The 23,385-nt window shown below is 39.1% G+C and overlaps 2 protein-coding genes across 3 annotated transcripts in view; one reads left to right on the top strand and one right to left on the bottom strand.

Annotated features, from left to right (window-relative positions):
- The first annotated feature begins 926 nt into the window (after positions 1-926).
- Positions 927-23,385, top strand: part of LOC135618902 (probable inactive ATP-dependent zinc metalloprotease FTSHI 5, chloroplastic) — a 46,539-nt gene continuing 24,080 nt past the window's right edge. Inside the window, exons 1-7 of one of the 2 annotated variants that reach the window (XM_065120314.1) lie at positions 927-2,070; positions 3,049-3,517; positions 10,516-10,716; positions 10,821-11,114; positions 11,242-11,511; positions 12,207-12,296; positions 12,480-12,611. In XM_065120314.1, the coding sequence (XP_064976386.1) occupies positions 1,142-2,070; positions 3,049-3,517; positions 10,516-10,716; positions 10,821-11,114; positions 11,242-11,511; positions 12,207-12,296; positions 12,480-12,611 (2,385 nt within the window). In that variant the 5' untranslated portion in view covers positions 927-1,141. The remainder of the gene's footprint in view (positions 2,071-3,048; positions 3,518-10,515; positions 10,717-10,820; positions 11,115-11,241; positions 11,512-12,206; positions 12,297-12,479; positions 12,612-23,385) is intronic. The other variant, XM_065120313.1, reaches the window with a different exon arrangement.
- LOC135618182 (uncharacterized) lies at positions 19,443-20,782 on the bottom strand. The gene is made up of 3 exons (XM_065119042.1): positions 20,444-20,782; positions 20,247-20,365; positions 19,443-20,159 (listed from the first exon to the last, which is right to left on the bottom strand). The coding sequence occupies exons 1-3, from the start codon at positions 20,775-20,777 to the stop codon at positions 19,704-19,706; spliced, it is 909 nt and encodes a 302-aa protein (XP_064975114.1). The 5' UTR covers positions 20,778-20,782; the 3' UTR covers positions 19,443-19,703.

Raw genomic sequence — 23,385 nt, 5'->3', positions numbered from 1 at the left:
AGCCTCATTATCACTGATATATATTTTTTTCTTTGAAAACTTCATGATAAAATTTAATTTCTCAACCCAGATGATCTGTGTTGGAATAGTGAAGTGGAAATACAAAATTTTTATATTTTCCACTCATTCTAACATGAGTTATTCACTCTTTTTTTTTTTCCAGAAAGCAAATGTATTGCTCTTGATATTTCTCTATATTCTTAATTAAATTGCTTCCATATGATTGAATTAAAATTTTAAAATAATAAATTCTATTTAGGAATACTGGTAGTTGGTTTGATAAATTAAAATATTATAACTTTCAACACTCCTGATCACAACTTAGCCAATTTTGATAGACAAAACTCTTTATGTTTTTTGTTTGGAAAGGTGTTGCTCATCTGTTTATAGAGGTGTCCCACCTCCTTGTAGTTCTGCTTTTTGGAGAGGTGATTCCACTTCCTTTCAACTCTGTTCTGTTCTGCTCAGATTTAATATAAAATATTTTTTTTTAATTTAAAAAAATATTACAATTGATTTGGTGTTAAGATGAGGAAATAATTATTTTTTCGAGTGAGGACATTTTGATTCTTTTTTTAAAAAGATAATAACTCTATGAGTATTAGGAAAATAGGTTAGAAGCCTCAAAAATCAAATCTTTCTTTGATATAAAAATATTAAAATAATATAAAAAATAAAAATAAAAATATAAAAATTAATACATATAAAATAATATATATAAATATAAAACCATATAAAGAATATAAAAATAATATATAAATATAAAAAATAAACATAAATATATAATAAAATGATATATATATATATATATATATATATAAATGTAAAAATAAATATAAAATAAATAAATATAAATGATATATATATATATATATATATATATATATTCCAAGGGAAAATAAAAAAATAACATTTTCTATACCCTATCTTAAACCCATCTCGCTCCCGTCTCCCCGTCTTCCCTTTCCCCGAACCCACACTGACGAACTCGGGGGCAGACGAAGCGCGCGACGTGCGCTTCTTTCCTGCTTCCTCCTCTCTTCTCTCTTTTTCCTACTACCAAATCGCTGCAAAATCCCTTAATAGAGAATTCAACCGAGGAAGCATAGCCCATTCCCATGCCCTAATCTCTCTCTAGCTCATGGAATCCAGTGTTGTCTCTCTCCATCTCACCTCCTCCCTCCTCACTCCCTTCCCCTTCCATTTCTCCCGTTATTGCCTTCCCCTCTCGCCCCCTTTTTTCCGCTCCAAACCCTCTCGCCACCGTTTTCGAGCTGCTATTAAACCCTTCATTCCTCCCTTCCCGCATCCGTATCCTCGCGTTTCTGCTTCCTTAACTCCTCCCGATCATCAGTCCTCGGAAAAGTCGCCAGATTTATCAGGATTGTGCGCCACTGTTCTCCATAATGCTCGAAAGCCTCTATCTTTCTTGTTCTTCTGCATCGCGGTTGGTTTCCTCCCAATTCCTACTGCTGGAATTCGTGCCCTTGCTGTAGCGGCTACCGTGCAGTCGAGGAAGGAAAAAACACGGAACAGTGACGCCTCTATGGATCATGAGTTTTCAGAGTACACCCGGAAACTGCTTGCTGATGTTTCAGTTCTCCTGCAGAGAATCGAGAAGGTGAGATCCTCGAGAGGAGATATGGATGGCGTTCGGGAGGCTTTGAGGGCAGTGAAGAAGAAGAGGAAGGAGGTTCAGGAAGAGGTTCTTAGGAAGCTGAATTTGGAGTTGAGGGAGTTGCAAAGGGAAAAGATGCAACTGGTGAAACGGTCTGAGGATATTATGAACTCAGCTTTGGCAATGAAGAAGCGGCAGGACAAGTTGTCCAGAAAAAAGGGTGATGGTGATGGTGTGAGAAAGAATGTGCAGGCTCTGGAGAACAGCTTGGTTGCTGCAGAGAAGGAATACAGTGATATCTGGGAGAAGGTCGGGGACATTGAGGACAGGATCCTGAGGAGGGAGACATTGACGTTCAGCATTGCCATTAGGGAGCTTTCATTTATTGAAAGGGAGTCCGAACTCTTAGTGGAGAGATTTGGCCGTCGGTTGAAACAGGACAGTGTTGCAAGGTATGTAGTTTGAATATTGTGGTATGTCTGACCGACAAACTTGGTCTTTGGTGTCTGATACCATTCAACTTTTCAAGATGTTGTGCCAAATAGTAGCCATGACATGGTAATATAATGACTTCATACTATTAGTAATTTTTAAAAAATTATTTTCCAATGTCCTATAACATTTTCCCTTCTAGAAAGAGACTTCAGTCGTCTGCAAATAAGGTATTTTCTTTTCTTTCGGTATTAAAAGAAAAGGCATAGCCAAAAGCTCCTTGCTATATATGTCTAGCCATAAATTGGATTTACCTGTAAAAGAAAGTAGGTGTTAGTGTGAGTCCACAATACAAATGAAAGGAAAGGGATGCTCAAAGCTTAATTAGATGTTTATATTTTTTTTGGAATTTAGCAGGAATCATAGATCAGGAAGTCTTTATCTGTATTGTTTAATCTAATTCTTTGATGCTTCTGTACAAATATTTTATTATTTATTTCTATTAATTTTAAAAATTGATCAAAATGCCCTACTCCCCTTGTTTAGAAATTTAGTGCTTTTAGATTATTCTGTTGAAATATGATATACTCTTTTCAACTCTTAAATTTTTTCACATTTTGATGGTTGATCATTACCTACATGTCACTAGGAATAGGCTTGCATTTGATTCATGCTTACTTCTTTCAAATGAAAGATAATTGCTGATGGTTTGTGCATTTGAACTAATGAGTAATGTCATAGAGTTATGCAATATATTATGTTAGTCAAGTTAACCTTAAAAAATTTGTAATTGAGAATTTGAGATCACACCTTGTCTTGGCAGTGCATATAAATTTGACCAAGGTATAATTTGAAGCCCACTGCGTGATTGCAAACAATTATATCTGTAACATTTGATTCTTGTTCCTAATCATACATCTTGGTTGCCATTGGTGCTCACAGTATTTTTATGACCAGTTGAGTCAGGTTTCCTGATTTATAATTTTATTTTATTGCAGTCCATTGAAGGTGACAACTAGGCTGTCCAGGGATGATATCAAGAAAGAACTAGAAACAGCCCAAAATGATTATTGGGAGCAGATGCTGCTGCCAAAAGTTTTGGAAGCTGAAGATCCTGAAATCGATTCAGAAACCAGTACTGGAGGTTTTGTTTCTAATATAAGAAGAGCTCTTAAAGAATCCAAACAGATGCAAATGAATATGGAAGCTCAGTTAAGGCGAAAGCTAAAGAAGTTTGGTGATGAAAATCTTTTCCTTGCAAAAACTTCAGAGGATGAGGTGCTGAAGGGTTTTCCAGAGGCAGAATTGAAGTGGATGTTTGGACAGAAAGAATTTGTTATTCCCAGAGCTGTTAGTCTTCATTTATTTCATGGTTGGAAAAAGTGGCGGGAGGAAGCAAAAGCAAATTTGAAAAAGGAATTACTAGAGAACATGGATCATGGTAGGCATTACATGGATCAAAGAAAGGTACATTTTCCTATATTATGAACCCCATGTTTAGGCAACTTGATGCTTATGGTACGTTTTAGATTTTGCATTGAACAATGGCTGTAGAGTATGAATATGTGGATTACATCTAACAATATAAGTCATATAATAATCAATATCTTTCTTGCATGATATGCATATTTATTATGCAATAATCAACTGGTTCTTTGTGGAGAGTCCACATTTAATAATGATGTTTTAACGTGCGAATTCTCTGCTTTTGGGTATTTATGTTGCTGCATATCTTTTCCTGTATGCATTTTTTTCTTGTCCAATTGGTAGTAACAATTACATTTGACTTTGATCCTTACGAGTTCTTTTTAATACATCAAATGCATCTAGGAGTTAAACTTCACCAAGAAAATATGTTTAGATCCAAATTACACAAATTGATTTTTAGATAGCAGTTTGGAGTTCCAGTTTCTACTTTCGATTGAGTCGTGAAGGGTCCAGTACATTTTTTTTATTTGATTCAGTTGATTTGTCAGTTTTATGTCATGTTTCAGTCACTTTCTTCTGCTTCATTGTGTTTCATTGGTGAGCTTCCACAAAATTAAAAAGAAATGAATTTTTCCAAAGAGGGCATGCAGTTTTCAGTTACATGCCCAATGATTTGGCTCTTATGAAGCATCCCTTGCAACTCTTGCATTCCGGTTCAAATCAAAGCTGAACCAGCTCTTCACTAATCGAGTTTCAGAAACTCTTCCCGGCTAAGATTCTTGGTAAAATTTCAAGTGTTTGGGTCCCTTTTCCTCTAATTGCATGGCTATGGAGAGCTATCTTATATTCACTTAAGTACAGAAGTCATTGTTGGGGTATTCACTCTAGCAGAGAAAAAGGGAGTGCAGCTATTACATCAAGATTTTTTTTAATGTTCTCTAGACTTGTTAAGAGTTTTTCAACATTGTAAATTTAGGGTCATGCAACCCAAAGCCTTGTCATAGTAGTCTATAATAATTCTTTTACAATCTCTCTGCAATTTCAAGCAATCTGATTATTTAGATTTCCATTTAACTATTCCTTCCAGGTCTTTCTATTCCTCAGATTTAGTGAAAACCTACCACAGATGACTCCTAACATTTTTATATCCAAATGATGTTTGTCTAGCCTTTTTATACATCAAATGCAATGGTTGAAGTTAGCTGAAGATATCTGGATTACTGCAACAATGGGAATGATTGATAATGGTTGTGAAGGGTGACACCAAAGGACCTTCTTGGGGAGAAAGTGTAATTTGGGGAAATTTGTTATAAGACATTTGACAAGGTCAAATTGGCTTTCTTAATGTATCTTATACTAGCAGCCTAAGGGTGGCTTGAAGTCCAAAACAACCAGAGTAGGGTTCCTCCAAGCTGAAAAGGGGAGAGGAGCCATTATTTTGAGGGTATTTTAATCAGATTTTTTTTCTTGACTAGTAATATTTTAGATAATGAAATACTATTGACAAAGGGGACTTGTGAGGCCCCAAACACCCCTTATTATTTTTCTATAAGTTTAATGATATAGTTGTTTAGTTTCTTTTAGATCGACCCTTTGGAAGTGTTTTTCTTTGTGAAAATAAAGAATTCATATTTACAAATGGTGATTCCTGATAGTTGCCTAGGTTACTCTCAGTGATCCTTTAAGACAATGACAAAGACAACGATAAAATACACTACGGCCCCAATTATTTAAGGGTTTATATGGATCTTTTCCTGACATTGGGCTTAATGATCCTTTAAAATTACTTCTAAACTGTTCAACTTATTAGCAGGAGGGATGATTCAGAGGTATTAATTAGTAAATTTGTTAGTATTATTTTGCTTTGAGAAAAGTCTATGGAAGTCGAAATAGTAGAAGGAATACAGTTGCCACATTATCAAATCATCCTGTGACTGGGTTGGAACTCTACTTGGATATAAGGGATGGATTAATTCGAAGGGGAAGCAACTTACTAGTTCATCCTTACAATTGTTCAGGTCCCCAGGAGTTAGATATTAAGCTTTTGTGGGGAAAGTTGTTGTGGAGGATCTGGAGATGACTTATATATAGGTTAACTTTGGATCAGTTGGCTTCAGCATCCCACTTGAGAATTCCACTAACTATACCGGTTCAGCTGCAGGCTGAGCTGTCCTTGTCTTAACTGGCCTGTACTTAAAAGAGTCCTCATTTGACTAGACCACCAGATTGGCAGATTCACTCAAAAGTAGGGAAGGATCTGACATGACCTATCTCTCTTATGGGTGTGTCCTGTGCTTCTGTAATGTGTGCCATCATCCATTGACCCTAAGAGGGGTGGTGGCCAACGGGTAACAGTGTATATATGAGTATTCTTAGGATCATATAAAGTTAAAGTTTAGCTTTAGTCTGTTGTAGTTAGGATTGAGAACGTTTGTAGAGTACAAATAAGCCATGTAAGATTAATTTATCATCGTTTTTTGTTTTTTGTTCCTTTTTTCAGCACTAAGACTTTTAATTTTTGTCTGTCCAGAAATCTCTTGGAATTTGAAAAAACCATAGGGTCGTAAATCCTAATAGTTTGGGATTAGAATTAGGCCTGAGTGACATGCTGATGCATCTCTATGATGACATCCATGGGTGATGAAACTTTTACTTGTGCCACATACATTGTCAATGATGGCTTCAAGAGGCCAGAGAACATATTGGAATAGATGATGGATTTCAACTACTTTCAGGAGGATGTCATTGACTGTTTTGATTGATTGGAAGAGTAAAGGAATTTTCTATGATAAGTTGGAACTGGGATTCTCAAAATGAAAATGTGAAAAGATGTTCATTGGCACTTATTGATCACAGAGCAATAGAGCATCATCATTGACAGAATCAAAATCAAACTGGCTGGAGGCAAAGAGAATGCAGGATCCCCCTCAATTATGCAACCGCTAACGTGCAACAAGGCTAATATCTTGCCAAGCGATGGCCGACCTGATTAACCATGAGTGGAATTGCGGATTGAAACTACCATATGCCACTATAATAGACACTTCTTGTACTGCTGACCAAGGATCGTCATTTCGGGTATCAGACCCGTTTCGGTGATATCTCGCATTGGTATGTACCAGTCAGTATCAATGTACTGACATGCGGTGCACCGGTATGTGCTAGTGTTTTGCGGAGGAAGAAAAAGAGGGAGAAGATGAAGGGGTGGTAGAGGAACAGAGGAGGAAAAAGGAGGAAGGAAGAAGGAAGAAGAGGAAGCGGTGGAGGAGGAGGAAGAAGAAGAAGGAAGAAGAAGAAGCGATGGAGGAGAAGGAAGAAGAAGGAAGAAGAGGAGGGGAAGAGGTGGGAGCTTACCTAGGAAGAAGAAGTAGAAGGAACATGGGGCAATGATGATGGTAGTGGTGGTAACAGAGTGACCAAGGATTCGCGGTGGCAGTGGAGTAGGGAAGCAACGACGTCGTGAAATAACAGCAACAGGGAAGCAGCGACAGCGATAATGGCGACAACAACAACGTTGTATGCGAGAAGAGGGCTTGTGTTCACGAGCCCTATTTTTTTTTTTTTTTAGTGCTGAGTTCGATGGGCTCCACCACTTTTCTGGTATTTTTATTATTTTAACTGGGCACCTGAAATGGGGGTTGTCCGCATACCGGTGCACACCTGGACCGGTACATCCCGCCCATACTATACCGTTTTGGGTGGTACAGCAGTCCTTGCTGCTGACTGGCTCTGTTGGGGATCTTTTCAGCGTTGAACAGCAGCAGGTTGCTGTTTCAAAACAACACTTCAGATTGATCTAAACCAGGTTTCATCCATCTTTCAGAACATTTGAACATAAACCCCATTTAGCTCAAACTCCAGAGACAGCGGCAGAAACCTGCTGCTGCTGGTACTGTGGCATGTCTGACAGTTCCATTTGTTGCATCTTTGAGGCTGAACAGCAGTGACTAGTTGTTTTTTGATTCTATCAATGCTATTGCCTTCTCAACACTTGTCCGCCCCATTGCAGCAGCAACTGAGTCGTCTGAAAGAACTCATTTGAGTCCTGGAATGCAGCAAAGCAAAAGCAACAGTGAGGGAGCCAAAGTTTTACTTGAAGATGAGCTTCTTTTAACTATCATAGGCTGCCATTTCCCTGATACGTAATATAGGTTCAAGTTTGAACTGGTATGCTGACCACCCCTGTTTTGGGCAGTCTGGTCCAAATTCTTAAAAGAAAACTATTTAACACTGTGTTCTGGAGCCCTGCTTGCTCGAATGTGAGCCCTCTTCACCCTTAAGCCCCTTGTTGCTGACTAGTGCTGCCCGCCGATCGTGGTTCTTTCTCCTCTTCTCTTCCTCTTTTTCCGCTGCCTCCTCTTTTTCTTTCCTCTTCCTCCATCGTCAACTCTTCTTCCTTCCGCTTCATCTTTTCTCCTCTTCCTCCACTGCCTCCTCATCTTCGTTCTTCTTCCTCCTCTTTCTCCACCGCCTCCTCTTCTTCCTTCCTCTTCCTCCTTTTTCGTCTGCTTCTTTCTCCACTGCCTTCTCTTATGACTTCCTTTTCCTCCTCCTTCCTCCTCCACCTTTCTCTTCTTCCTTCCTCTTCCTCCTTCTCCTTCCTCCTATTCCTCCATTGCTATGTTCCTTCCTCTTCTCCTTCTTCTTTCTCTTTGAGACTTCGGTATGTATTGGTGTGTTGGGACACCTGTACCAATTAGTACGTATTGAACTGAACACTGGTATATTGTGGTCATTATGAGATGACATTCCTTGCTTGGAATATTACCTAATCCTTAAACTGATAAATATGAGCTAAATCTTAAAATTTTATGGGGTTTTTATTGGAGTATCTCCAAGAACCTAAAGGAACTATCACCTCAGAGGGGACATGATTAATGTATCACCCTTATTTTGGTATTGAACTACTTAGACTTGTCTCCTTACAGGTATGCTCATGACCAGACAATGGAGATCGGAAGGCATGTTAAATAAATGTTGAAGAATGGGCTCATCTGATCATCGTGTAATCCTAACTTGTTTTCTGTGCAGTTGGTGAAAAAGTAAGAACTTGATGCTTTTGCTTGCATTGTAGTTGGAAGGAGCACCTGATTAATTTTCAAGAGTGTGTTGGAGGTATTATGACATCACTGGCTGTACATAAAAAGTGAGCAAAGCCATATTTGGATCTATTCACTGAGCTGTTTGGGAAAAGTCATATTTTGGAAGTTTCAGATGACTAAGAAAATCAAGTCGATGGTGGATTGGTTCTTTATTATTTTAGTAAGTTGCAAAGATTTCTAGGGCTTACCGGTTATTACATATTTTTTGTCGAAGTACCGACAACCCTTCTGGAAAAAGATAATTCCTTTTTGGAATCATGCAATGGCATGACATCCAAATTCCCTAAGGAAGCTATGAACCTTTGACATATATGCCCATTGCGCTGGTGCCTTCCTGCACGTGGTTAGAGTATGTGACATATTTTGCTCTAGGGGGTGTGACAACAATAATGTATTTGCATCTATGCTTTGGCATGAGCTCATTTCCATGCGAAAGATGTAATTTAAGGTGAGTACATTGTATCATCCTTGATGGATGGCCAATCAAATGTGATGAAGCATGGGCGAAAGTTGACAGTAGCACAGAGGAAGATGAAGGTGTAGTATGATTGCAAGGGCTAAGTTCGATATGGTTGTAATGATTTGGTGATTTTCCGATTGTCTTGCTATAGATAGTCTTCAATCTGTCCTATGCTGTCTACCATCCTGCAGACCCTTTCAGGTGTTTGAGAGCTTGGACTAGCTTCTTATCGTGTATAGCTATCTGCTGATCTACATGTTTATGATGTACATGTGCCAAAGCTCAAGCTTTACTGAGAACCTGAGACAGTATCTATTATTCCTATTCCTGCTGCAGTAATTGAATATGACTTATCATCTGATGAAAATTCTTGTTTGTCAATGCCATCAACTAACCAGGAGGACAACATGTAACCATGGAAGGCTGGAGGCTTATGGAGCTGGCTTATCTATACATTAGGTCGTGGCTTCAGCAAAAGTCCCAAAAAACCTGTGGCTTCAGCAATAGTCCTGATTTTTTTCATTAAAACAAATCGGTTGAGCTTCAGAACAGCGATGGTCCTAAAGTGATCCAGAATAAGGCTGATCAGCCGATATCCCAACCAGCCAAGACTCAAATCCCTATACGGTCAGAACATCAAACATGGAGATCACCCAAAGTAGGGAAAAAAAAATATACTTTCCTTTTGCCCATAGGCCCCATACAATGTTTCTATGGCATACAACATCATCCACTGATCATTGCCAGCAGTAGACAAAGAAGAAAAAACAATTATCCTCGAGGGCAAAATAGTCAAGCTTAGCTTTAGCCTCTCTTCTTGTAGGAGTATGATTGCATATATTGATCCTTCCGACTGCACATTATCGGTAGCCTTGGCACTTAGCCATTTTAACTTTAGCCAATTGTAGTTAAATTAAGAAGATTAATAGGTTATGCATATTGTCACTTTTGTCAATTTTTTCTCTTATTTTTTAATCTGTAGTTGTTTTTTTAAACTGGATCTGTGGGGCATAATGTCACTTAAGTGGTGAAAACACTATTTTTGCAGTTTAATTCTAATTGAAGTACTGGCTCTAATAGGACAAATTTGTGCTGAATTCAATTTTCATGTGCAATCCACTTTATCAACCTTCTTTTTCCACTTAATTCATCAGCATTTGTCTTCTCAACCCTCATAAAAACCTTCTTTTACTTGTATAATTCTTATATGAACTCATTTTTTATCAGTTTCATTATGCTGTGTTCAGAACTGATTTTCTTCTTTTTTTCTTTCTCCTCTTCCTCAAACTGAAGTTATTTGCTATTTAACTTGATTGATTTCACCTATTAGTATTATTCTGACCTTGGAATGTGGAGGATACATTATGCTGTATCTTTTCTGATGCACTCTGAAATTATGTGTAAATTTTGTTGTGCTTTATCTTTGCATATCGTTTACTGATTTATGTGTTGATCTTCTAATATTTTTGTTGCAGGGGCATATCATCAAGGACAGGGAGAAGTTGATGACAAAGACATGGTACAATGATGAAAGAAATAGGTGGGAAATGGATCCAGTGGCTGTTCCTTTTGCTGTTTCCAAGAGACTAGTTGGAAGAGCTCACATTAGGCATGACTGGGCTGTCATGTATCTTACACTTAAGGGTGAAGATAAAGAATATTATGTTGATCTCAAGGTTAGTCATTTATTTATTCAGTAACTATGCTGTATAAAGTTATACAAGATCATGCTTCTATGCTTTGTCTGTTACTCTGAAGAACTATTTATAATTCAATGCAGAAGTTTGACATACTTTTTGAAGATTTTGGAGGATTTGATGGCCTTTATGTTAAAATGCTTGCATCTGGAGTTCCAACTTCTGTTCAGTTGATGTGGATCCCATTATCAGAGTTAGATATTCGCCAACAGTTTCTCGTGCTAACAAGACCTCCTTCTCAGTTTCTGGTTGGTCTGTGGAAGTCAAGCATTGTATCTTATATGAGAAAATGGTCTTACTCAAAAACAAAAGATATCATTGATGATCTAATGATCATTGTTGGTTTTCCTCTTGTAGAGTTTATCATTCCTAAGCAGGTAGTTGCTTACAGGATTATATTTAAAATATTATTTAATTTTCTACCTTAATAATCTTTTAGGGTGATCAATATTCGTAATGTGTTATAATATGGTTGGTAGATTATATTTTCCATTCTTATTACAGATAAGAATGAGTTTAGGCATGGCCTGGCCTGAAGAAGCATATCAAACTGTTGGCGCCACATGGTACCTTGAATGGCAATCTGTGGCTGAATTGAATCACAGATCTAGAAAGAAAGGCAGCATCTGGTGGTACTTTTGGTTTTTGATGAGAAGTGCCATATTTGGATTTCTTTTGTTTCATGTCTTTCGATTCTCAAAGAGAAACATTCCAAGGTTTCTTGGATATGGACCATTGCGTAGAGATCCGAACTTGCGGAAATTTCGGAGAGTGGTATGATTTTGCCATTGATTCTTTTGCTTCTTCACAGATTTATTGCAGCGTTTCAAACTAGTGCCAGATATTTCATGTTGCTATTATGGCTTTTATGTTTTGTTTGTCCTGCTTTGTAGACCTCAATGACTGTATTGCATCCAATCCTTTACTTATAATTCCTCTATTGTAATGAGATGCTAGAGTTATTAGTTCTTTTCTCTTCACATTCCAGTTCTCAAATTCCTATACTACTTTTAATAAGTTTATTCTTAATTTCATGTCATAAAACCGATTGTTTGACCGCATTGCCATGCATACAGAAAGGGAGACTAGTGGCAATAGAGAGAACTAATTTCACCTCAGGCACATCTGTAATCCATTTTCTTTCTGTTTTCAATTTATTTTGCTTAAATGAGGGACAAATTTGGTCACTGTATAGTTGTAAAACTTAACATTAACATGCTGATGGAGAAACTGATAGAAGTCTATTGAAATGCATGAATCACTAGATTTTTCATTGTTTTGAATATTTTTATGTTGATTTTTTTAATGATTTGGCTGTAGTATTGTTTCTAGAGATGGCCCAATAATTTACCTTATGTTTTGTGGTGTAATAGTTAATTGGTTGTCCTGTATCATATATAATTGTCTTCTTGTTAATTATTCTCTTTTTTAAATTCTTCAAAATTATAATGTATTTTCTGTATCTGCAGAGATTTTATTTTAAATATAAGCTATACAGAACGATACGGAGGAAGAAGGAAGGCATTGATCCAATAAGGTCTGCATTTGATCAGATGAAGGTGTGAATAAATCAAAGAAAAACTGTCAGTTTGGTACTATTTGACTTTCCATTATTGAGCTTCACTATGCCAACCATTTCTTTCATTTTGTATCCTTCTTTTGTAGGTATTTGACTTTGCATTATTTAGTTTCACTATGCTAACCATTACTTACATTGCATATTCTTGTTTTATCGATTGCAGAGGGTGAAGAATCCACCCATTCGACTGCAGGATTTTGCTAGTGTGGAATCAATGAGAGAGGAAATTAATGACATTGTGACATGTTTACGGAATCCCACTGCTTTTCAGGAAAAAGGAGCACGTGCTCCCAGAGTAAGATCACTCGTCAAACTCTTTGAGTTCTCTAAGATACTTCTGTTTTATTTGCTGTTCAAAGGACTGATTTTCTGTTGCATGCTTACCTCATCCCAATATATTCTCAAGAAGTGCACTTTTGACGAATTTCACCAAATTGTAACATATGTAATGCCTTCTCCACCCTTTACATTCAATAGTTGCCAAAGCATAGTTGCTGAAACTTTTGTGTCCTTTTTGGCTATACATTCTTGAAATTGTTTCTTTACTTGAAATCTGAAGTCTTTACCCTTATACCAATCTGAAATCTGAAGGATTTTAATTGGTACCGTCCGAAAGCCGACTATTATTGACCTGTACCAATCAGTAATGGTTGAATTTCGATGAATTGGGCAGTATAGAGGGTGTCCTACTGGGTATATGCCTTATATTGGGTTTGAAGCGATTGTCTCAACCCTGTTTCAGGTACTGGCGGCAGGTTGAATAGGTAGGTAAATACAGGTGATTCTGTACCATGCCTCCTGGTATTGCATTCCATGAGTAAAACTAAAAAAACATAATAAATTATAAATTAGCAACATAATGTATATTAACAACATAAGTCTGATTACATGTTTATATGCCATACCTTTTTAGCAAGGGCCCCTACTTTGCCAAAATGAATGCTGTGGTTCTTTGGGGTAATTTTTAGCTGTAGGTCCAGATCAAGGTTTGAAATGCTAGTTTGTATGGTGCATAGTGCTTGTTATTTATCTGTTCGACAAAGGACCTGGATCAAACCATATTAATTGTTTAATGTATCGGTTGGATATAGATCAGTTTTATTTCTTTTTTTTATGTTGGTATTAGGCGATAAAAGTCAGTATATCACACAGTACTCTGGTACTGTACTGGTTAGTAGCTACTAAAATCGGTGTTGGACCGAGTTTAAAACCTTAGTCAAGATTATCTTTCCCTATGCTGATCTAAGTTGAATTCATGGGGACCTAGCCTTGTTCTTTGTAGTTCTAGATCAAATTTAGTTATATTTTGTCCACACCCATGCATATCTAGTATATATTTACATGGATCTTGGTTAGATCCATACAAATTTAGGTCTTATCGATCATTATGTAGCTTAGATCCATGTGGATCTCACCTGCCTTATGTTGATCTAATCTAGATTTATGCATATCTTGGCCAAATTTGAAAAATCTAGATCAGATCAGCGAGTTTCTAGCTCAGTTACATGTGAATCCAACCACGATATGCACAGATTTAAGTGAGATTCGCACATCTGGCCTATATCATGTAGACCTACAGTAGAAGCAACTAGATCTGTCGTTGGATGCTTTTATAGTGATTCTGGATTTTTATGCAATGAAGAGATGAGCACACATGAAACTTTCTATACAGTAAAAATTTTTGTAGATGATTTGATGATCTAACATAATTAGTCTGAAAGATATTGCTTAATGATTCCTCATGATTGGTTTCAATTCAAGCTTTCTAGAAGACTTGGCTATACCATTATGCTCTATATGTATTGTTGTTGAAGCCAAGAAGCCGTACCACTCGAAATGGTATGAAATGGTTGGTATGTACTGGTTCAGGTGTGGACTAGTACGTGTTCCCAATGATTTAAAAAGCGCTAGGCGCCAAAAGCGCCAAGGTCCAAAAACGCCCGAGGTGCTAGGTGCTTGCCTAGGCGATCGCCCGAGCGAATCAGAGCGCTAAAATATAAAAATATATAATATAATTAATAAATATAATTATTTAAAATTGTAAATTAAAATATGCTATTAATAGTATATAGTATACTGTATACTGTTAACAGAAGGAGAAGAAGGAAGTGTAAGGGGTGCTGAGCCTACTGACTGAGAAAAGAGGAAGCGACAGTGGCAGCGGAGTGTAAGGAGGCAGCGGCGAGCGACGGCAACGGTAGTGGCGAGCGGCGACAGCGGCGGCGGGAGCAGGAGTAGGAGCGGCGAGCAGCGGGAGGCGCGAGCGGCGACAGCGGCAGTGTTTGCGAGCAACGACAGTGGGAGCGGGAGCGGCGAGCGGCGGGAGGCGTGAGCGGTGACAGCGGCAGCATTTGCGAGCAGCGACAGCGGCGAGCAGCGGCAGCGGGAGAAGAAGCGGGAGCGGGAGTAGGAGCGGGAGCGGGAGCGACGAGCAGCGGTAGCGTTTGCGACAGCGACAGTGGCGAGCAGCGGTAGCGGGAGCAGGAGCGGCGAGCAGCGGGAGCAGGAGTGGCGAGCGGCGAACCAGACCTAAAATCCTGGTTCGGTCGCCTTGGTTAACCCAGGCGCTCGCCCGAAGCGCCCAACGCCTGGGCTTGGGCGAGCGCCCAGGCGGCGCCTCTTTGAAGCGCGCTGCCTGGAAGATTAGCGAGGCGCTCGGGCTTTTTAAATCGCTGCGTGTTCCTATTTCGGGCGGCTCAGCCCAAAATCCAAATCTTATATAAAAAAATAAATCTTAAAATAAGTGTTACATTGCCTTGATTAGGGCTTGCTACCCACTTCTCATGACGCTACTGCCATCGATGCCATCTTTGTCACCTCGGGACATTGCCTGCCCGTTTGTTGTCGCTGCAGGATGTTGCCCGCCCATTCATTACTATCGTGGGACATCGTCTATCTGTTCACTGCTGCCACAGGACGTCGCTCTCTCGTTCGCTATTGTCATGGGAAGCTACTCTCCTGTTGCCTGCCTGTTTGCTATTGTTGCTGGATGTCTCCCGCCCGTTCACTGTCGTTTATATCTTCGGTACATGCCTTCCTCCTCTTCCTCCTTCTCCCCTGTCGCTCTGTCTTCTTCCTTCTTCCTCCACTGTTCTATCTTCTTCCTTCTTCCTCCATCGCGTCTTTTTCTTTCTTCTTCCTCTTTATTGCTTCTCTTTCTTCCTTCTCCTCCTCGACTGCTTCGTCTTTTTTTGTCTTCTTTTTGCTTCTCCATTGCTCTATCTTCTTGTTTTTTTTTCCACCTCCTCTATTGCTTTCTCTTCTTCCTTCTCCCTCCTCTTCTTTCTCCACTGCCCCCCCTTTTTCCTTCCTCTTCATCCTTTATCCTTTGTTCCTCCACCACCCCTTCCTCTTTTCTCTCGTTTTCCTCCTCTCCGAAACATCGGTACATAACAGTATATTGACACATTGTATACTGACACTGACCGGTATGTACCAGTCTAACTAGATCACCGAAATGGGGCCAGTACCTGAAATGAGGATCCTTGGTTGAAACTATAAGTAGGTTTAGATGTGAAACTTTTCTTCTTATTGAGATTCTTTCTGCAGCCCACATGATGGTTGGTAGCTGACAGATATGTGTTAGCATATTATTTAAGGATTACAATGTTTCATGGATCAATAATTAAGGTAGCGCCTGGTAGGCTAAATGTGTGGTAATGTGGCTAACTAATACAATATGTAGTGTTATGTGGACCAAGGTTGCGTGCTAGTTATAACAAGTTTGCATGAGTCAGAACAGTATGGCTCCATTATATGACACTGGTTGTGCTGGCCAACACAAGTGAACACCAGTTGGAACTCATGCTGTGCCACAAAAGGTATTGGTGTGCCCTTGAGACATGGAACAATAATCCTTGACATGAACTCACATGTCAATGTCTGGTATGTGTCCACGAATTGCGAGTCGGACATGTATATCAAATGTATCATAATATCTAAACTCTCAAGTCTAGAAACTTTCAGTACTTTACATTCTCACAGCATTATAATAGAAAAAAAATATTTTTTGTTTTCCAATGTTTCTGTCTCCATTTAGTCTCCTTGCTGATTCAGGTGGTTGGCATTGCCAGCATCAAATTCTCGTATCTGTCTGTGCGTATGTATAATTACTTACCTAAACTATGAACATACTCTCATCATACATACTGTATGTGTAATACCAGTGGTCTGAACGTTTTCCGTGTGGAACACAGGTGAATTTCTCACCTAAACTATAAACATATCCTCATCATACATGCTTGATAGTTCTAGTCTGAACTGGGGATTGGCAATTAATTAGGATTGGATTGGATGGATTGTTGGGTCGAATCGTTTTGTTAGCTTAGCTTTGAAGTAGTTTCCTATCAACATAGATTGACTCATACTTGCTTGGAATAAGCCATGATTGGTTGCAAATTTATCATGGCTAGCTGAATCTGGCTGTTGTGACCAAGACAGGTTCATTAAGTGGTTCCTAATTTCTTAAAGGGACATGGGATCACCTATGGGCCACCTTGATCCTGATCCACCAACTGAATCCAGAACAACCAATCCTTCAGACCATGTCATTTAATATAAACAATCTTAAACCACTTCAAGTTTTAATTCTTAATATCAGTATGTGAGATGCCAGTAAAGTACTAAAAAGGACTAAAACAAGTTAAGGAGACATCAAACAAGTGACATCAGGTTAGTTTTGAAGTTGTCTTCAATCAACCTAGATTGACTTGTACTTGCTCGGAATCAGCCATGAACGTTTGCAAATTGGTCTTGATTAGCTGAATCTGGCTGGTGTGGACAAGGCAAGTTTTTAACTGATTCTTAATTTCTCAAATGGACATGAGATCACCGAGGGGCCACCTTGATCCTGAACAACCAATTTAATCCAGATTGACCAATCCTTCAGACCATGTCATTTAATGTAAACAATTTTAAACTACTTTGGGTTTTAACTCTTAATATCAGTACTGTGAGATGCCATTGAAGTACTAAAAAGGTATAAAACAAATTAAGGACATATCAAACAATATTTTGTGCTAGTTGTGCTGCTCTGTGCTGTCTGGTTCATTCTGATAGAGTTTAGCATTAGGTGCTAGTGCATTCCCAATGCTGGGCTTGTATACAGTTTTAGGTATGTGATCTCTATATGATTTGCATGGTCACAACTCAGTAGCATGAGCACATTCCTGTTTCAAATATTGGTTGGCGTATTGTCCAATCCGACAGTGGACTGTTATCAGACTATATGGTTTAAGACTCTTAAGTATTGATTGGGTATTATTTTTTAATTATTTTGTCAGGTAATATTAGGAAGCATGGGTTGATATATTATCCAATTACTGGAACCAAACCAGTTTGATAGATTATTGGACTGACATTTAAATCCTTGTGCACAATACACCATGATAGGTGGTGTCGGCCTAGTTCCAATATTTTGCCTTATTTGGGAAATAACTTAAGAAAATGGTTGCTGATTCAACAAGTTCTGCCATGCAAACAAGTGATTTTGCCTCATCTACTTTGGGTTAATCTGTACTTCATGATAAGATTGTTTTACCAGGCTCACCATGTAAAGAGATCGATACCGAAGGGTACCAACAGTTAGCCTACCTTCCGGTATTGATATCGTTTTTTTAGATATATGTGACAGTTGGACAACAATCAGTCTTTATTTCTTGTTCTCTATTCCTTCGTTTCCTTCCTCTCCCTGATTTTTTTTCCCTTTCTCTCTCTCCTTGCCTCCAATTTCTTCCTCCTCCACCTCCCTCTTCTACTCTTGCTCTCTCTTTGGTCAATGCTGTTTGGTATGAGACTGTGTTGTATGTTGGCATGCCCCGTGTACCAGGATCTCATTGGTTTGATTGGAATTTGAAACCTTGGTACCAGAGTTTGCCATTTTGGATATTGGATCCGTCTTGGAGATTTGTTAGGTCGATATGTACCGGTCTATATCGATGTACTGACACACGATACACCAATAAGTACTAGTTTTTTGGAGAGGAAGAAAAAAAGGGAGAAGAGGAAGGGATGGTGGAGGACGGAGGAAGGAGGGAGGTAGAAGAGGAAGCGACAGAGGAGGAAGAAGGGAGGAAGAGGAGAACATACATACCTGAGACGTGGTGGTGTGCAGGGAGGTTGTGGCATGTGGAGGTTGTTGGTAGCTGCCTATGTGTGTGCAGCGTCGATCGCTGCAAATTGGTGGCCTGGCGGTGTGCAATGTGGATCGCGACAATCAAAGGTTGTGGCGGTGAGAAGTTGCAGGCTTGCGGCGATAGCATGAGAAGCGGAGGTGGCACGAAGTGCGATTCAGGGTTTGCCACTTCCCTTTTATACGATGGACTAGACTGGGGTGGATTTGTGTATCAGTCAGCGCTTGGACCAGCATGTGCCACCCGTTTTGTATTGGTCTGGGCGAAACAACGATCATTGCTTGTTACATGCTGGATAATGCTAGAGGTCATTGTTTTCACATTTTAAGTTAACTATCCAGAGCATATCTTTTCATTGTTGTTGCCCTCTCTTTTGTCCTTGGTCTATTTTATTTTACATGAGGACTCAGAGTTCCGCTCATGATGCACAAGTTCTGTACCTGGTATCCTACCATTGAAATTTAATTTGAGATCTTGTGAAGAGCTATTGGGATCTCTTTGGGCCATTTAAACCAATCTTCCTTTCTCTCTCTCTCTCTCTCTCTCCCCCTCCCCATCCCCCCACCCCCCACAGACGTTTCCATTTCAAATTTCAAAATCCAGACTTATTTCTATTTAGATCGAGGTAAATCCGAACCTAATTTCTATACTAGTTTCGTGCAGTTAGTTAGGGTCCTCGATTCCTTCTATTTAGACCTAATGTGGGGCTTGATGTACAAAATTAAGCCTTACTATTGTAGATCTTAGTTAGATCCAGATGGATCATGGCTTGATCCTTATGAATTTAGCATAGATCTGATACATCTGGTTGAGTCACGTTGATCATTTTGGTGGTAGACGCCGATTTATGTATTAATTTTTCATCCATTTAATTGATCATGCTTATATGTTATTTAGAACTTCTGTATATTCTTTATATGTTGCTTTCGATCCTTATCCTATATATGTTTCAATTTGGTATTTTATCGTTTTCTAGATTAAAATCACTTTATTGTTGTTCAGTGATTTAAAAAGCGCTAGGCGCCAAAAGGCGCCAAGGTCCAAAAACACCCGAGGCGCTAGGCGCTCGCCCAGGTGCTCGCCCGAGCGAAGCGAGACGCTAAAATATAAAAATATATAATATAATTAATAAATATAATTATTTAAAATTTTAAATAAAAATATGCTATTAAATTAAGAAAATCTAAGATACAAAATCACAATGTCACATTAACAAAAAGTTTCAAAATTCAAAACATTAACATTTTACATCAAAGTCATTCATCATAATCAATATTATCGTTATTTTCACACAAATCATCTTCATTGAATTCGTCTTCTTCCTCTTGTTCTTCGATTCCTTCCTCTTCATCAAGATATGTTTCATTCTCTATGTCTTCAACAATAGTAGGAGCCGAGCTTGATGCTTTTGCACTCATTTTTCTCTTTGACATCTGTCTTGTATATGTTTGTAATTCTCCAGCACCTGAAGCTCTTGCCACATCTCCCCACGTCAATCTATCATCTTCAAATACAAGCTCGTCTTCAGCATCTTGCAAGTTAGCACCCATTTCTCCTACTAACCACTCATTTGAATCATCAATATCTTGCAATGAGATTGAATCAAATCTATTTTTCAAATCATGACGAGTCTTCAAAGCTTGATTATACTTTATGTAAACAAGATCGTGCAATCGTTGATGTTCTAACCGATTTCTTCTCTTCGAGTGAATCTGTCATGTCATATAATTTAAAAATATATTAATACATATATCTAAATAAATAAATTAATTAAAATAAAAATATTTAGTAATACTTACATGCTCAAAGACACTCCAGTTTCGCTCACAACCCGAAGCACTACATGTCAAACTAAGTACTTTGACAGCAAATTTCTGTAAGTTCGGGGTGGAATTTCCAAATAGACTCCACCATTCAGCTGCAAAATTTATGTTATTATTAGCAATAACATAGTAACATAATATATATGAAATTAATTATATCAAATTATTAATACCTGGAGAGGTAGTTGTCCTGGATCGAACGGTAATTGGAATTCCAAAAAGACCTTCAGCATTTTTATATAAAGATAATTCATGAATAATCTTATCTTGAACCTCAATGCTGGGAACTAATCTTGCAACACACTGATATAACCCACCCAAAACTTTTGCATCAAATCCAACAGATTTAATCTTATAAAAGAATTCAGGGTTCAAATAATATCCTGCTGCATGTAAGGGACGATGAAGTTGACAATTCCATCTTTCGTCAATGATTGTAAAAATTTTCTCATATTTTTCTTCATTTTCATTAAAAGATCTTTTAATCGTCTCCTTTGCTCTATCCATAGCCTCATAAATATATCCCATTGCAAGCTTATTTTCATTATCCACCAATCGAAGGACTCGAACAAGAGGGCCCATTACCTTTAATATATAAACTACATGATTCCAAAAGGATGGCATTAAGATGATATCAGCAGCCCTCTTGCCTTTTGCTTCTTTTGCCCATTTGCTTGTCACCCATTTCTCAGAGGTAAACATATTTCTCAGAGTATGTTTTTGACGATACACGCTCTGTAATGTCAAGAATGAAGTAGCAAATCGGGTAACACCATGTCTCACTAATTCTTTATTCTCTGTAAATTCTCTCATCATATTCAAAGCCCCAATGTGATTATAAAGAAATCCAACAACAAAAATTGCCCTTTCTAAGGTCTTCTTGATTTCTAAGATCTTTCCAATATCTTCCAACATTAAATCAATACAATGTGCTGCACATGGAGTCTAATACAAGTGTTGTCTTTTTGATTCAAGCAATTTACCTGAGACAAAGGATAACAAAAATGATAAGACTTAAGAGTTTAACACACTTAATTGAAGATAAAATAATTAACAAAATCAAAAGATGAATATTACCAGCTAAAACATAGTTGCTTCCATTGTCGGTTATGATTTGAACGATATTTTGTTCTCCAATTTCTTCCACGAAGTTGTCAAGTAAATCATATATCTTGTCTCCAGATTTTACAAAAGATGAAGCATCTATTGACTTCACAAACATACTCCCTAAAGAACAATTAACCATAAAATTAATTATACTCCTGCGCCTCCTGTCAGTCCAAACATCTGACATAATAGAGCAACCATGTGTTGCCCATGATTCTTTATGACCCTTTAGTAAGTCATTTGTATAATTTAACTCTTTTTGCAGCAATGGAACTCGCATCTCATAATAACTTGGAGGTTTTAATCCTGCACCATATCTTCCAATAGCTTCAATCATATCCTTAAAACTGTCTAAACGAGTTGTACTAAGGGGAAGACCAGCCTGATAGAAGAAGTGAGCAATGTGCTGAATTGTTCTTCCTCTTATTTCTTTATCACAAGCATCACTTATATTTGTTTGTCTCAATTTTGAGCCTCCTGCTTGCCCTTGTTGTTTCTGGGATCCTTGAAGCATATATAGATCCATCGGTCCTTTTCTACCTTTTTTAGTACTCATAACTTCTTTTCCCTTTTTGTCGTATACTCTTTTTTCACTTGGGTTAATACTCGTAGAATAATCTTCTTCTTCATCTCTGATATGTTCAACATTGTCTTCTGGTAAATTCCCATAAGATTCATTCTTTTGTGTCTTCTTTTCATTCATATAATTCAGCAACTCTTCTTTTACCTCAGGTGGACATTTTTTGCAAGCTGCTGCATTCTTGAAATTTCCTACTAGATGTTGTTTTGCACGGAAAATACCACCTCTGGTAGTCTAATCGCATAATATACAAGTCACTGCATTAGGATCTTTCGGATCCTTCAAATAATTATACTTCCACGCAGGATCTTTTTTTGATACCATTGGAGACTCTATTGAGTTGCTTTCTGCACTTGCCATTTATGTTGAAACCTAACAATAATTTCAAATAAATAAAAATTAATAACATTAAAATCAAAATAATATATTATTAATCTATTAACAGAAAATTAATCATTTTAAAATTCAAATAAACTTAATATTAAGAGTATACTGAGCCTGATAAAGAAAGGAGGAAGCAGCGGCGAGCGGCAGCAGCGGCGAGCGGCAGCAGCAGCGGCGGCGGCAGTAGCGGCGAGCGGCGGCAGCAGCGGCGAGCGGCGGCAGCGGCAGCAGCAGCAGCAGCGGCGAGCGGCAGCAGCAGCAGCAGCGGCGGCGAGTGGCGGCAGCGGCAGCGGGAAAGGGAAAGGGAGAGGAAGGCGCGAGCAGCGGGAGGCCTCGAGGGAGGCGCGAGCAGCGGGAAGGCTCGCGGGAGGGCTCACAGGAGGCGAGAGGGCTCGCGGGAGGCGCGAGCAGCGGAAGGGCTCGCAGGAGGCGCGAGCAGCGAGAGGGCTCGCGGGAGGCGCGAGCAGCGGGAAGGCTCGCGGGAGGCGCGAGCAGCGACACCGGCGAGTAGCGGCAGCGGGAGCAGTGGCAGCGAGCGACGAGATCGCGATCGGGATCGGGATCGGGATCGAGAGCGGCAGCGGCAGAAGGTTAGTGTTGGGTTAGGGTTAGGGTTGGGGTTATATCGGTTTAGTTGGTTCGATTGAACCAACTAATAACCGAACCAGGACCGAACCAGACCTAAAATTCTGGTTCGGTCGCCTTGGTTTACCCAGGCTCTCGCCCGAAGCGCCCAGCGCCTGGGCTCGGGCGAGCGCCCAGGCGGCGCCTGTTTGAAGCGCGCCGCCTGGGACATTAGCGAGGCGCTCGGGCCTCGCCTCGCCTCGCCCGAGCGCTTAGGCGAGCGCCCGAGTGCCTTTTGCAATCACTGTTGTTGTTTTATTGATCATAGTTTCCAATAATGATTGAGGAAGAACCTTAAATTAGGGTCTTTGTTATTTCCAGAATTTTTGAGTTTTTTGGTACCATGATATATGCTGGCTTAGCATGGGTTGGTACACCGTGTGGACCAGACCCATATGTTTTGTACACAAAATTTTGTTC

This window comes from Musa acuminata, chromosome BXJ2-8 (assembly GCF_036884655.1).
Source record: "Musa acuminata AAA Group cultivar baxijiao chromosome BXJ2-8, Cavendish_Baxijiao_AAA, whole genome shotgun sequence".
Lineage (NCBI taxonomy): Eukaryota > Viridiplantae > Streptophyta > Magnoliopsida > Zingiberales > Musaceae > Musa > Musa acuminata.
The sequence above is the reverse complement of the archived record's forward strand: the minus strand, read 5'-3'. Positions and strand labels throughout refer to the sequence as shown.